The sequence below is a fragment of the Temnothorax americanus genome, unplaced genomic scaffold (assembly GCF_048541705.1).
Source record: "Temnothorax americanus isolate GAGA-0224 unplaced genomic scaffold, ASM4854170v1 Scaffold3, whole genome shotgun sequence".
NCBI lineage: Eukaryota > Metazoa > Arthropoda > Insecta > Hymenoptera > Formicidae > Temnothorax > Temnothorax americanus.
The window spans coordinates 3352224-3368780 of record NW_027509442.1 but is presented as its reverse complement, the minus strand read 5'-3'; the positions used below and the strand labels follow the sequence as shown (position 1 = coordinate 3368780).

Here is a 16557-nt window from a genome sequence, read left to right as displayed (position 1 = left end):
GTATGAAAATTGATTGAAAAATTCCTCGAAATCTGTATATATAGTCGTAAAATTGATTTAGTTTTCGGTTTACGAACGAAGTTTTATTAATGCCTCACACCGACACGCACAACGATATTCAGTCTATTTAATTGCTCGATGCATCAGCGCATCGATGTGCTTTAATCGAGCGAATACATCCATCAGAGTTGGGTATTTCCATCTGATTATCGAAGCTCAGCTCGCTCTACGCGTTCTGCCAAGGGTAAACGGGAGTCTCTCTCACACAGATTCGAGGGGATTGTCTGAATGCTTGATCATTATCTAATCTAGTACGGCAGAGTACGCCATGCGAACACGTCTAAAATAATAACGTGTAATAAACGTAATAAAATTGTGGTGAGAATTATTAAAAACTCATTATATTTATACTCTCTTATCGTCTCGAAGTAACGTATATGTCTTTTTACGATATAAATTATTTAAGTTTAAAGTTAAAATCTGAAACTATTATAATATTAGTGATTTACACTATTATATTTCAATTGATGTAATAATTTAATGAAATAGTTTTATCATAATTTTAATCATTTATTTTGCGTACATCACGAAACAATCTTAAATGAAGTTGTACGATTTACAATCCGTATTTTGGATAAATCTCCTAAAATAATATAAGATTATTTCGTATTTCGAATACAAGAATTAGGCAATGAGAGTTACTACTTGCAAAATGATTTGTTTTCGATTGTTTTAAGTAACATCGTCGCATGCATGAAGGAAAGAATTTAAACTGGCCTAACTTAAATATTTTCGACTGATTTTATTTAATTTGACCTTGTTACACTTCGACCTATTTGCTGAGAATATAATCTCAATTTTTAATCGAAGCGTGAGTTTATCGTTAATAAAGAGCTGTCCGGTCATCGGATAGCTCGACTGATTCACGATTGAACACATTTGTTGTTTGCGTCACGTCAACCGCGTATTGGATTTCTTATCGCGTTTTTTTTTCCATTTTTACAATTACATATATGTGGCACTTTCCGAAATGACGGAAATACGTGGGCGTCGTACGTAATATATTAGATTTTTGCTCGGGGATCTCCGGGCAATGTTTCTCGCGGGCAGCCTCATTTTAAGCGCATCTTATCGATGTAGGCGAAAGCTGGGTCAGCGAGGCAATTGCACATATACGGCCAGCGGGGCGCGCGCTATCACGTGCGTGCACCGCGCCACATCGCGTTACCCATTATTCCTTATATCGTAATCTAAGGAGGTGGCTGGCCGCACGATCACGCCGCGCCGCGCCGCACCGGGCGTAAGCTTGCTCGCACGCTTTCGTTTTACGGGAGCGGGCTGGGACGACGGTGGTACGTTGGGTGGCCTCGTGAATTTCTCACGAGGGAAAATGCACAACGGCGTCGCGGTACTCGCGGTTAACGCCGAGCTTACGGCCACCGACAACGGGAAACAACGGTCGCACAGGGACCGCTTTCACTTCATACACGTCCCTGTCGCCTTAAATTTTCCAACTTCACCGGATTAAAACTTTCCTTCCTCTCTCCCTTTTCTTCCCTTCGCGGGGGGGGGGGGGGGGGGGCTGCCTCGGTAAACTGTCCCGTAAAAATAAAACTGCCCAGAAGCATATGGCGCGCGAACAGTGGCAAAGGGTAAAGATCGATCGATTTCCACGTTATGTTTTATTTAGAACACGAACGTCCCGAAAAATCGCTCGAAAATGGACCGACGATTTTTCATTTTTCTCGCTAAAAGATTGCCTTATGAAAAGAGAACGTAACACGCACGATTGACTCGATATGTGTATAGAATGATAATATATCTTGCTTTCTTATATTCATGAAAGTGCTCTTCAATCGACACGTGTTTCATTAGTTTCTTGGAGGGTGAGGATTTTCCAATCTGCGGGATATATATACATATTTAACGCGCGTACGTATTTTAATATCGGGTTCTTTTGTAACTTAAATATCTGGTCACAGTTTAAACCTACGAAAATTGCAATTGTGCAACTGTGTGTATTTCTATTTTTCCTCAGGAATCACGAGTTACGATCGATAGATTTATGCCGCGAAGAACCGTCCACAAGCGTGCTATGAAAAGCGAAAATGATCAAAATTACGACTTTTACATCAGAATTAACCGTCGTTGCGGCTATGGTAATTGCATGGCACATGCATTTACACACGAGTCGCGATGCAACGGCGCGTTTCTTAAGTGCGGTTCACACGGTGCTTTTTTGATGTCTGATGGTATATTAGCACGATGTAGTAGTTAAAATGTATGGTGTACTTGAGGATGTCGCGCCAAACTAATTTGCCTTCCTCATCGCCAGCTATAAGCACGCTAGTAAAGTTAAAATATTCAAAGTTTATTAGCTGCTAGTACTGCATCGCGCGTCTGCTAATCCTCTCGCCAAAAGTGCTGCATGGAGCAGCCAGACATTTTCAATAGACAGGATAAATTTGAAAATTTATGCAGAGTTATATGAATAAACCCCGCGTAAAAAGAGATACTCGGAGAATACATTTATCCTAAAAATACACGAGGTAATTTCTCCTGAAAATACACGTGTTACGAATTATTAAAATTATTCTAAGAAATTACTGAATTCTCGCTCTAATGGCATTCTCGACTAGCCGAATTATAAAACGAAATAAAAATACGAACACTTTGTAAACCGTATAACGTGATATTGGCGTTGGTATGTGCCCCGTTTTAAGATATTTTTATATTAGCAGGGTATACAGAGTGCTCTGCTTCTCGCGTTATTCTTTTAACGACAGATTCTTTGGAGACAATTTTGCTTTACGAAAATTGTCGATGCGCTGAAAACAAACGAAAAAAAGATTTACCGAACTGCAGGTAGTCAAGTGAATCGCAAAATTACATTTATTTTAATTTTACATAAAATTTATTTTAATAAAATTCTGATTTGAAGTTTAGTCGAAGAAGATAATATAAGATACTAAAGTTGCGAGAGAGTGATCTCTCTCGACATTTTCGCTGAGATGAGATCGACCAAATTGATCAACGACCATTATCGTAAAAAAAAATGCGCGAGAATAAGTAAGACATCCTGTATACAAAATAGCTTATTTTCAACGCGTATTTAAACAAACAATAAAAAAATGCGTCGTGTAAATCACGTTTTACGCGTATAGACGCGCGCGTGGCGTTCGTGCCGCGTATATATAGGCACCCCGCGTCAATTATTACGCCCGCGCGTTTCATGTTATAGTGTTTCAGAAACCCGCTGCAGAATCGGCAGAATCTAAAGAAGTGCTGCACGGGAAATGAGATTCTTGCGTGAACAATACTCGACCTCTGCACGCCTGTGTGTGTGTTTATATGTATACGTATATATGTGTGTACGTGTGTATATTTTATATCACGAAGGGGGCACGAATTGGCGTTCGGCAATTCGCGGAATCTCTGCTATCGTAACACCGCGCCGATTCGCTTCCTTCGACGTGTTCTCACGTATTTTCGTATTTTCGAATGACCTTGCAGCGTTACGTTCTCTCCTTATGTCAATCTCGAGAATTATACAAAGTGAGCCGAAGGAAAGTAAAAGAAAAATTTATTACTGATCTTTCCGTCGCCCGTTAATTTAATTCCGATAAGTGGAATCAATATTTTTTTCTATGAGAAAGGTAAATAATCTGCACGAAATCACCGCGCAAACTCTGCCTCTTTGATTTCTCTCAAATCTGAATTGGGCGAACGAATCAAAATAATTTTGACGCGCTTCGCTCGATGTTCGCCCGTTGCGCGTTTCGAGATTCAAGTTACTAGGACGCGATAGTAGATCAATTATAAACAGCCGTGACCTCGGTTAGATCACTGACAGATTAATAGTCGTTCGCCCAATCAGGTTGAACGAATCACGATATCGACGCAATTACGTTAGTAATTTAAGAGTACCGGGCGAAAGGGGGATGAAGAGAGTTATTTCTTCGTTTTAACGGGCTTCTTCTTCTTTTTCTCCTCAGGTCGATACGGCCCCAGTTTCCGGCGCACCATGACGCCCCGCCACCAGGCTTGCATCTTGATTGTGCTACGCTGTACATGATCCTCGTGCTCCTTTTGTCTTCGGAGCGTCTCCTGCTCCGCTAGGTACGTGTCGATGAATTCCTGGTTATTGCGATACTGCAACAAACACCGTCCGTATCCAGCTTCAACGCGAGTTTACCGACATATTTTACCGGACTCCGATGTCTTTCTCGGCAATAAGTGTGTCTTATACGAGATTCATTGGGGCTTTACGCGATCGTGTATCTTCATGAGCAATAAGGGAAGGTTCAATCTTGTTTATTATACACGGACGTGTGATTAAAAAGTAGGCGCTAAATTCTACTATAGAAGGTCGGGCATTTTATATGTTCGGAACAAATTTTATATATATATATATATTGCAGGACTATTTATTAAATAGATTTAAAAATTTGACGTAATGTATGTAATATCATTTAAATATCATTTAAATAATCTGATTTTTTGTCAATGATTAAAATTTACGAAATTTTATGACGAACTTATGATTTGAAGAGAAAGTTAAGTCTTTAAAATTACTACAATAATCGTTCTATACTAATTTGATAATAATCTTGATCTGTCAGTATAGTATATACTAATAGAGATTAATATACAACATCGACAGATTCTAATATAACCGTGATATAAAAAAAACGTGATTCCTTGTTTAAAGATAACTCCAAAAATATAAAAAATATTTTCTGCGTGTTTGAACAGGGCATTTTTGTGTTGTGAATTCTGCTACATATCTATATACATAAGCTAAGGGAAATTAATCCGCAAACTTCCGGTCAATGGTTTAGTTCTCACTCAAATGTACATAAACCGCGGTCTCCGCGGAACATGTGAAAGGTTCTCCAGGAGCCTGGAATTCGAGGAGATTTCGGCTATTAATAACGATCATCGAGACATTTCTGAGTCTCGGCGGACGCGTACTTGACGCGAATTATCGATTACCCCAACGAAACTTCGGCGCGCCCTTTAAACTCACCCGGGCCAAGTTATCTGAGCTTGATTGCCAATAGGCGAAACGTGACGTAGTAAATCAGACAGTCACACAGAGAATGCGAAATAAGATAGTGATTGTGCTTGTTATACGCCGGCTGGGATCCTCTTTATCCGGCAATTAAGATTCACAGTGGCGGTGGTCAGAGTAATGAGCGGCTGAATGCAAATTGAATTACCGATGCGCTCGCACCGTACCCACCGCGTGAATGAAATAAAAATATTGCTCGCACTGTCATGTCGCACAGTTTTCGAGTCATTAAGTATACCTCCGTTGTAAGTTCCTCCAAGTATCTTCGAGCATCTTCGATCTCATTGCGTACTTTGCGGATCTTCTCCTCGTACATTTTCTTCTCCCGATCGTATCTCTGCCGCCATTGCTCGATCCGATTCTCGACGAGCTGTAAATTCAAAGTAAATATTTTTGTTATTCTTATACCAGGTCATCTTTGCCAAACTCGTCTTAAATTTGACGAAATTGATTTCGCGCAAGTTGCTCGAGCATCCGGCAAAAGCGCCGAATTTGTGCTAACGTATCCACTGTAAAAAAAAGTCATAAAAAGCTCCGATCTCAAAGTACATTTTTCAACAACCTTTTAAAGCTTTTTCGCTGAAGAACTTACGGGACCGCTTAAGCGTCTTCATTTTAATGCCGGACCCTTTTAAGTCTTAACTATTTAAGTACGAGCTGTCTATACGAGACATTTTTGTTCGTTTTAAGCGAGAGAAGTTTAGGAAGGAGTTTGCGCTCACCGCTATACGCCGCGTCAGATAACGCATCAATACATCATTCACGTGATTTTCGTTCCTCTCGCGTACGCAATGATCGTTCAAAGTCTTTTTCAATTCGTCCAAATCCAACTCGTAACGCAGCACGTACTGCTCCCGACGTGCCGCTTCCCACACTCGGACATATTTCATCTCCGCGTCCTTAATTAGTTTCAGCCTCTCCTTCTCGTCCTAAACATTTTGCCAACAAGTTTCGTTTTCAACGTGGTTCTATACTTACGCGCACAACAAATAACGGTTAAACGGTAAAATTTGATGATTTATCGCCGTTACGCCGTACATACATTTGTAAACCTTCCGCAGCTTTACGAAACATTTACCCGTGTTAAAGTGAGCTTCTTCGTTAAACGCTCCTCCTCCTTCTCGTGCGCTGTTTTCTTATCGGCAATCGCTTTTCGTAACTCTACCACGATCGTCCGCATCCTTTTATTTTCTTCTATTACAAGCTGCTCCTGTTCTTCCTGCGACGTGATTTTTTCGATCTCTTTGCTTAATACGTCGATGGTTCCGTGTTCGTTAATTTCTCGCTTCAAGTCTCGTATTATACCGCTGACATATAAACTGCAACGTATATAAACGGTATCTCTTAATTTTTGCACATTCAGGAGGATATATATTTTTTAGCATGGCATGTTTAAAAAATCATCTCTGGCAAGTATTGAGTAATTTATAAAGTCAAATAGACCTAATTTAAAAGGGGATTGCTTTTAAACTTTAACCAAAAAATATATATTGTTTTTTTTTTTTTTTTTTTACATAAATACTGATATTAAAATAGAAAAAAAATTATTGCTTAGTAAAATATGATTTTTATTGGACTATCATATTATAAAAGATATTTAACGTAGTACGCAATGTAATTTTCATGTTGCAATAATATCTCAAACACAATTCTGATACAAATTCCCCAATACTGATTCCAATACAAATTTATAATGATATTTTTATTACAATATATATAAAACTCACGAGTTTCCATTTCAATGGTAAAAAATGTGGCGGTTTGAGCTATTGATCAATACTGGTGGATGTGATATAGATTATAGGTAAAAAATGTTTAACCCTTATATTACGTAGTTCTTATCAACATGCATTTTGCTTTATAAATTAAATATAATCTTGCGACCACACACACACACACACACACACATGAAAATATTTCTATGTAAACTTTTATTTAGACTTTGAAGATATTTATTTTTGCATTCATTATATTGGATTCATCATTTTCAATTTTTATGTTTTGATCCTATTTTTATATTCAGCGATTACAAAAACTTTGAAAAATAATTCAATTTAATACATTTCTCCTCTAAAAATAATTGGATGTAAAAGAGTTAATATCGGAATGTGAACGGGAATGTTTATAGTCGAGTTTTACTCATTAGATCTGCATATTGGCAAACAATTCGAGAACTTTCTCAGTCAATGTTGAAACTTTATTATATTTGTATTTTATGATTATTAAGTACGATTTATATAAATTGAACCAAATAAAATTTTTTATTTGGCTCAATCAAAATGGATGCAGGCTTAAATATAAAAAATAGGTCCATATTTAAATAACAAATACGCGCAAAATTATGTTTAATTACAAAATAGCACGTATAACAATTATTTTTGAAACAAATCATATATAAAAAATAATAAAAAACGGCGATTGTGTTATTACCATAATATTTTAAATGCTTACACGATTTAAATCTGATACTATAATGTTGTAATACATGAATAAAAGAAGAAGTTGCTTGTCACTCATAATTTTATTTCTTGAGAAAACAGGGGTGTTAATTTACTAATTACATAATTAATTTCGTTTTGAGGCTTCATTGTTATTGAATGGTCATTGAACCACCACTGCCACGAATATGTCAGTCTTTCAGACAGGCTTATGGACAAACTAAATACATTCCAACCTGTCTCGTCGAAGCTTTTCACGCGCAGCTTCCCTCCGTGAATCCGTCATACCCGCTGCGCCTCCGGTGAGCGTCTGTAGAATAGACGTTTCCGAAATTCTGCGAATAGATATATGTATACAAAGACAGGCACGTCATAATGTAGTCGCGTTTTATCGCGCTGTACCCTGCCCGACGTACTCAACATTGGAAAAAATATTAGTGGCGTCGTCTCTTGTCGCCGATTGTTGTCGCAAGGTATTTTGGTAAACTGCCAATGAGTCCGCACATTCCTCCAGGACCTCCAAGACAACTTCACGCTCCGCCGGCGAAAATCCTGCGGGACTTGTCACTCCAGTCGACGCTTCCATCCTCTCTTTTTTTCTTCTCTAACGAAATCGAATCGGTCTTTCGTTCGCTGTGCGTCGTAAACGTAGCTGTTTTTGTTAACAAATTTATATACGGAATTTTATTCGAGAATAAAACTGTGAAACGCGGAAAATATTTCGAAATTGTTTCGACAGGAACCGCGTAGAATAACAGAATCACATATATGTTTCACGATGTAAGGAATGTTTCACACGGCGAAGTAAGGTTCATGCATTTTTATGCATGCACTTGTACATACGTTTTACGTCCAACGTCGACAAATTCAATGTTAAATGTGTTCGCCAGTCGCCTGGATGGATACGTCGTGTCAGTCCACGTCTGTCTGATAAGCCAATTTATCACGCGTTCCTGCGTAGATTCAGCTCGACTTCAAGACGGTTCTCCGGTTACTTCCTTAAATTCTGAGCAACATCAACGACACAGTCGGCATACCAACTATCTTTTCGGAGAAATAGGTGCAGGGTGGGTGCTCGGAACGATCGATTAACAAGAGGCGATTTATGTATATTTACTTCTCGAACTGACTTTTTTTTGCGAAAAATATATATTATCGAAAATCAATAATGGAAGAGCGAAAGACAATAAAATAAATTAGCGAATGACCATTAACTTCACTATAAATAGCCAATTTTAATGCAATTTATGTATAACATTTTTCTATTAATAGACGAAGCGAGTCACGTAATTCGTTATAAATTAATATTTCATCGATCAAAATATTGCAAAAACTACTGATGGCAACCTAATGGTGTGAAAAAGTGCATAATTTTTATGAAGTATAGGTATAAATGTTTGAAAGTGGCGTTATTTTTTTGATTTTTTAAGATTATTTTTAAGATTTCTTGAGATTTTTTATTAATACATGCCATATTACATAATTGTATAACGAACATTAAGGGCCGGTTGTTCTAACCTGTTGGTAAGCTAACTAATAGTTAAATCATATGTCTATTTTTGTCTAATGTAAAAGATAAACAAATACATATATATATGATTTAGGTCCAGTTTCACACAAGTGTCGGTTAACTTTTAATCTTAGATTAACTCACTCTTCGTCTCTTTCTAAGGGGGACGTTAGAAGGAGACGAAGAGTGAGTTAATTTAAGATTAAAAGTTAACCGACACTTGTGAAACTCGGCTTTAACTGTTAGTTAGTTTATCAACAGGTTGGAACAACCGGCCCTAAAACGATAAAAATACACTTCTTAAAAGTAATCTTAAAATATCCTTTAAACATTTGTTTTATATAAATCCGAGTAATTTACAATAATGATATATCGTCATTAAGAATTTTTCCAAATTTCTGAGATATTAACTTATAACTTTATATATATATATATATATATATATATATACATGTGTACAAAAAAAAGAACATATTTAATAATCATTTGATATACATAATGAACATTGAAAGAGTATATATATAATACACAGACATTACCGTATACGTGCCAGACACACTCTTACAAACAAGCAGACATTTTTTCGCGGGCTAATTAACACATCGTCGGACCGGCGGCATCACATCGTTCCCGATACACTGTATTGCGAAGAAAGAAAAAGGAGAAAACTGTCCAAACTCCGTATACTAGCTCCGCAAACCTTTCGAGCGAGTTAAACAGTTTGATCCATCGCCGCGGGCTGCCGTGGAAACGAACTCAGGGACCATGGACATTAAAGCGGCAGTAGGCATGAGAAGAAAAAAAAAGAAAGACTGGAGGTTTCACCCAAAAAAAATCGTACAGTATAGTAGGAAATGAAAAGGAAGCATTTGCCGAGGGGAATTTTTTTCCCTCTCATAATGTGAAAAGCCCAAAAGTCCGACTTGAGCGCGCTGCGGCATTTTCGAAATTAAATTCATCGAATCGCTGCGGGGAAAAATCGCGCGCGATTTCGTTAATATTCCCGGGAAACGGAAATCGCGAAAAATCCGAGAAGAGTTGCGACTTAATGCGCTCGTACGGGCGCGGGCGTCGGCGTCGCATCGTTCTGCGAACACACTCTCCGAAGCGGCGAATCTACTTCTCGCACATTTCCGGGAAAGTTTTCGCGGAGAAAGAAACTTTTTTCCGGAAAAGTTGGAGTCTTTAAAGGCGCGGACATACTCGTACATTTAGCACGAACGCGGACGGAGCCAAGTACATTTTGGCTTACATGAAGCCGAGGAAACGCATCGTGTAGTTTTGCCATGGCCGTAGAATGCCTGTCTGGAATTATCGATTTTAGGTATATCGCGAAATCTCCCACTCGGCGTTTTATCTCTCAGCACGGCAAAAGATTTTTCACGTTGTTCTTTTGCTGTCAGTCGCATTTCCAATAACATTATAATTTAGAAATAATGCCACAATGTATAACGTGTATAAATACATACATCGCAAAATAAAACTGGAAAGCTTATAAATTTTGTCGAATACCTCATCGTAATGTTATATGCTTTCCAGAAAGAGGTTTAACAGACAAATGCTATTCAATACAATGCGTTTACGTTAGAACTCATTTGTTTTTGCAATAAAATTGACATATTGGAAAGAGGAAACTATGGAAATTCGATAAACATCGTTCTATATGATCTGCTTTGGACGAGCAGACCTCGTGCTGTTGGAGTTGGTTCTCAATTATTCCGCGAAGCGAAGCAAACGAAAGTCGAAAACTGTTAAATTGATATCGACATAATTACTATCCGATTGCGTTAGGGTCCTGGTCCTGGGAAAAAATTCTGTGGACGAAAAAGGGCGCGCCAGCACGTATCAGTTTGATTGGAAAAGTTTTCACATCGAGAGGGGACTTTTAATTGAATCTGCATTGTCCGGCGAGAGAGAGAGAGAGAGAGAGAGAGAGAGAGAGAGAGAGAGAGAGAGAGAGAGAGAGAGAGAGAGAGAGAGAGAGAGAGAGAGAGAGAGAGAGAGAGAGAGAGAGAGAGTTCTTCGCGTGGCCTCTCGAGTTCGTGCTCTCGTTTAACGTGAAGAATATCGGATCGTGAATTCGTAAAAACAAGATGACGATATCATCTGTTACAAAGAAATCTGACAAATTCTGGATTTGCGTATACATGGGCGTTTCACTGTGCTGGCTTTTCGATACTTATTCGATTAATCGCACGATATGACAGGTTGCATGTCACCTTTCGATTAAACTTTGAGGTAAAAACGAATTTTTTCGAGAAAAAAATTAGGTGGAGAATGTAAAAAACTGAATGCAAAAATTAGATAAAGAAACGTCAAGATTGTTAAGCGTGTAAAATATTATGTATGATCTTATGCAAAAGTGGATTTACCTATCAAGTAATTGTTTCGGATTAAGTATCAAAAATTTCGAAAATCTAATGGTGCTTATGGTATATGTATAATGTTTTTCTCTATTTTGTATCAATTTAATTTTATATATATGTATTATATTGTCATCAATAACTATAAAGGAGTCATAAATGTTTAACATTTTAGTAATATAATCGGTATATTTTCTAATTCCTTAAAGTTGATATTTTTACCGTCAATTTTCATTGTAGAATTACTAATCCACAATTTACGACACAAGATTTTTTATAAAGAAGCCTGATTTTGCCTTAAGACAGAATTTTATGGAAGACACCGTCTTCCATGTTAAACACTAATATGAAAGATTAAAACAAACATTGGATTTTCTCCTTCCTTTTAATTTTTCTTTTTAATTTTCTCAATTAGTTGCAAAAGTATTAATAAAAATCTCGTTTACAATAACATGAAAGATTTGATTTTCATAATAAATTGGAAATTCAGAGTTTCACGAGATACCGTTCGCGGGCTGAAATGGGGTGGCTGTCCCTTATCTAAGGCAAGAGTAAACCGTCGCACCCTGTCGGCTGTTATCGCAGTCCGAAGTGGACCTAACCCGCGCGCAGGAAGACGTATGTGTATACACATGCGGCGACCAGGAGGCCACCTCCGGCGCCGCGGCGCTTGCGTATTCGCGAGGCGGCGTCGGCGTCGCGACGGCGCGCTTCCGCCGCGCCCGATGCCGTGGCGTGGAGACGCGAGGGCGGTGTCGGTGGTGGTAGCACCGCGAGAGGGTTGTTCTCGTCTACTCGCCGTGCGCTCCTCGCCGTCGTCGTCGCCGTCGCCGTCGCCGTCGCCGTCGTCGACGAGCGCGTCGCGGCGCTCGTGAGCGTTTTCTCCCTCGGGGATCATCCAGCCGCGGATCGCGATCGCGGGGACTCCTCGGCGCCTCGTTCCGCCGCGGAACGCGCTCCTCCTGGTGCGCGGATTCCTATACGCGGATCTCGAATCGCCGGATCTCGGAGCCGACGGGAGAGAGTCTATATAGAGAAAGAGAGGACTGCGCCTCGTCCTCGTCGTGGCCGCTCCTCCAAGTCGCGGAAATGTCCTCCGGTATCGCTCGCACGGCGGGCCGCGCAAGGTTATAAAATCCCACCCCGTTGTTACCCGCACCGTCACCGTCGGCGCCGTCGGCACCGTCGGCGTGGATGGTGCGCTGGTGGTCGTGCTAGTGCCGGAACTGGTGATCGTCCGCTCTCTCGTCTGCCAGTTGCCCAGTTGTTGTTATTGTCCGGCGCATCTCGCATCAAGGGTGAGTACATCAGACTTAACCCTTTCGCCGCGTTCGGTCATCATCTCGCTCCTCGTTCCTCGCGCGGAGACGCGAAGGCGACGGGCGACGGGTGAGAGACGACGCGAGAAAAGTGCGCGCGGAACAAGCTTTGACGACTGAACTTGTGTAATGTCGATTCGTGCCCTACCGAGGGTTGTTACGGGTAACCTAGTTGGCACTTTTCGCAACCCCTCGTGTTTATGTCGACCCCTCTTCTCTCTTTCTCTTTCTCCCTCTCTCAGTCTCGTCTTCGCTCTCATCCCCGTCTCACTTTCTCTCTTTATCCCTCCACGACCGTCTCGCTCTTTCTTTTTCTCGGGCGGGGGTGGTAAACATGCCGTCCTGCAGAGACGTTCGATGGGAACGACGCCGAGAATCCCGCCTGCGGGAAATAATCTCGGTAAATCGAATTGTACTCGCAGCGGGCTCTACTTCATCGTAAGGCGAACAAAAATTATCAGTGGATGTTGATGCTGATATGATCTTGATGAATCCAGATCGCGCGACGTCGTAAATGTGTAGACGTATCTCGATAATCAAAATATACGATTAATGTATAAGCCGACAGGATAAATGCGATATCGTAATTTATTTCATAAAATCGCTTTTTAATGGTTCCAACAAGTCCGGCAAATAAGTCAGTGTCATTACAAACAGTTCTATGAGTAGGGTACTAAATTCGTCATTGAGATGGTATTTCGGTGGCGCATTGGTCGCCGTTATGCAAACACTAGAGTTAACCCAGAAAGCCTTCAGAAACCAGATACGTAAGTGACTCGGCAACGCGAAACACTAATTTAATTAAAATTGCTACTTGCGGAGTTAACTCATACAATTGCATAACGCTGTTCAATTATCACGATTAATCTTATGTTTCTCGGTCTCTTGGTATCTGAGCGTCGAAAATCGGATTTACCGAATACACCGTTAATTTTACTGGCAGCTTACTAATATCATTGATCGATTTATTATTATTATTATTGTGATTTGTTATTAATCTATTTATTATTATGATTCGTTATTAATTGATTTACTATTATTATCACTGAGCCAGGTGCGTTGTAGCAATAAATTCGGTCGCTTTCGATTCATTTCGTACGCTCGACTGAAAAAATAATTATTTTAACTTAATGCAGTATTATGTGGCAAATATTTTTTGTATTTACGACAATTAATTGTACTATAGAATAATGATGGTGCAATTAACTGTGTCTCATATCGCTGCTTCCTTTCTGCCTCAGCTCTATTCTTTTTCTTTGATTCGTATATAATCTATATATCGCAACTGCGCCAAATTAAGCTGCAAAAAGAGCGTTTTATTTTATTTTTTTCTAATTTTTTTACTTTTATAATTATTTGCTAAAGTAAAATATGATTTTTGTGTTTTAACGAGGCTTTAGTTTATCGCCAAATGTGAAATATACTCTCTCTCTCTCTCTCTTTCTCTCTCTCTTTCTCCCCTCCTCTCCCTCCCTCTCACTTTTTCTCTTTTTCATGAGAAGAATTACTGGCTTATCTGAATCCGAGACTCGATTAACAAATCATCATTTTAATCGAATTTTCTTGCGGGACGTGTTTTTAAAAGCACTCGACACCTCTCATTTTGCTTGTCGCGCGAACACTCGTGCAATCGCTTTTTCCCGCTTCCAATTAACGTCCTGCACGCGGCCAAGTGCCTAGTTTACATATGCGCCGGGAATAGGCATTTTTGGTATATTAGAGCGCTTCCCTTTTGTGCTCAATCTCGGACAAGAAAACGACAAATAGAATAAAAAGTAAATGATATTTAGTATTAAATGTTAGGTAAAAATTTTTTATTACAAAAATTAAAAATTGAATTGTAAATTTTTTCTCATGCATATAGGATGTATGAAAAATTTTAAATTTAACTTTTTTTAGAAATTATTCTTTATATAATATTTGTTTGAAAATCTCCCTCTTTTCCGATTCTAACGAGATTTGAACATGTATATGTGTGTGTTTTAGTACATATTAAAATAAACGGCAGATATTTTTCAATAGGTAGTGTTGTTCATGTATAGGTGAAGGAGAAAAAATACCTCCTTGAAAAAAATCGATTTTTAATACCATATTAGGACAGATATGATAAGAGATACGAAAGAATATATTCAATAAAAGTTTTATGGTTTCCATGACATTTTATGAAGGTACATTTACAAATTTTTCGAAAAAATATATACATAAAATACTTCCACCACATATACTTATTATTGCTCTAGATAATTTAAAATTTTTTACAATCGAATCTGTTTTTAACTAAGTTTTAATTCTGTCGTAAGAAATTTTAAATTAAAAAATTGTAATTGTGGATGGTGAAAGATTAAAAAAAAATGCGAATACATTTTTCTAAATTGCCTTTGAAACCATTCCTGTTTAAAATATTTTTTTATATCTTACTGTTTTAACAGTATACGTACATACTCAGAAACATAAAGTTGGTTTTTTTAAGGGACAGTTTCATGACTATCAAGAGCATATTATTAAAAAACTACATATCTATTTTTTATTCGTATTATACATGTTGATAAAAAGTGAAGAGAACACTTGCGTGTGTGGCCTTCTTGTAAAATATACTATTATAAATTATGCTATTTAAAAATAAACTTGTTATATTGTATTCGAAAAGTCCATTTTGATACGTTGCGTCTAAGGACAATAGTCACGAATGCCATATGTAAATTCGCGACAACGCTTAGCGACCGGCTAATTTACTGTGTTAAATCGGCCTGACAATGTGACAGTGATAATTTGCCTCACGATCGTAGTCGCGGGAATTCTGGATTACGATTTGCGGCACACGTGAACGGTGAACCAATTCCACGCGCTCGGCTATTATTTATCTGGCGGTAAAAGTAAGCGCGAGCGGCTAAGAAGTTTAGGACACACATTTCATCACTTTCGCATGAAATCCGTTTTAATCCCCATAAAATTTTAACGATACTTGCGCACGTAAGTCGTGATTGAATCTTCTATAAAATTCCAGTCCGAATACACAGTTGTAAAACTACGAATTAATTTTTACGATGATATAGCTAAAATTTATATATGTAGGCAAGCACATGCAGACGTGTATAAACAAATAAATTGATACAGCACGGCTGAATGAACGATGCATTCTATTTTTTTATACTTCTTTCGTTATTTTTTTCTTTCGTTATTCCGCAAAAATATTAGCGCAACTCGGTTTTGTTTTAGATACTTTTATTTTGCCTCGATTTATATTTGATATCTCATGTTAACGATGTTAACACGCGTCTAAAAATTAGTGATTAAATAGAAACGGTTTCTATGATACTTGTTTTTTTCTTTTGGCATTAACAAAATCAAATCGTTTAGAGAAAAATCTCGCTTGACGTACTTATCGTACGAGCATACAAGTATTACATATTACATACATATATGCTCGTGTTCAACGTCGTTTCTTGAGGATTTCATTTGCGCGAAACGTTGGCCATAAAGCGCTTCACCTTGGTCTCAGAATTAGTAAGAGCGTTTTCAGGAAAGTGCTGTAAACGTATTGCCCGAGTGAAATGATTAAAACTTTCATCGCTGACTCTCTATTTTAATAAGGCAGCATACGCGATTTAAATGCGAAATCGCATACCGTTGACTAGAGTGGAGAACTAAAATATATAAAGAAACTTGGATGCTCTCTAAAATCTGTTCGCGAAAACTTTTTCTTCGGATTTCGAAAATTGCGGATTTAGTATTCGTTTTAAATTAATTTTGATTTTCCATTTTATACAGCCATTATATAATCAAGATCCTATTCGCGTAATTAAATCCATCCACATAAAGATTTTTCACTGTTGGATACGATCCGATCTTTTGC

General features: G+C 38.4%; 2 protein-coding genes across 6 annotated transcripts in view; one reads left to right on the top strand and one right to left on the bottom strand.

Moving 5' to 3' along the window:
* The window catches only part of Nachra3 (nicotinic acetylcholine receptor alpha3 subunit), an 84564-nt gene that overhangs the window by 310 nt on the left and 67697 nt on the right, over positions 1–16557 (top strand). The window contains exon 1 of one of the 4 annotated variants that reach the window (XM_077411735.1): positions 3996–4119. The exons of 1 other annotated variant lie outside the window; for it this stretch is intronic. The gene's annotated coding sequence lies outside the window, so the exon portion shown is untranslated. Of the gene's footprint in view, positions 1–3995; positions 4120–11665; positions 12684–16557 lie in introns of those variants that run through there. 2 more of the 4 variants (XM_077411737.1, XM_077411734.1) reach the window with 2 other exon arrangements.
* Positions 682–11474, bottom strand: LOC143900419 (dynein regulatory complex protein 9). Of its 2 annotated transcripts, XM_077411741.1 has the most exons (8): positions 9562–11474; positions 8356–8518; positions 7929–8164; positions 7749–7847; positions 6153–6393; positions 5797–6003; positions 5313–5444; positions 682–4152 (listed from the first exon to the last, which is right to left on the bottom strand). In XM_077411741.1, the coding sequence occupies exons 3-8, from the start codon at positions 8096–8098 to the stop codon at positions 3952–3954; spliced, it is 1050 nt and encodes a 349-aa protein (XP_077267867.1). In that variant the 5' UTR covers positions 8099–8164; positions 8356–8518; positions 9562–11474; the 3' UTR covers positions 682–3951. The 2 variants fall into 2 exon arrangements, with proteins under 2 accessions (XP_077267867.1, XP_077267868.1); XM_077411742.1 differs by lacking the exon at positions 9562–11474 and having other exon boundaries at positions 7929–8145; positions 8356–9234.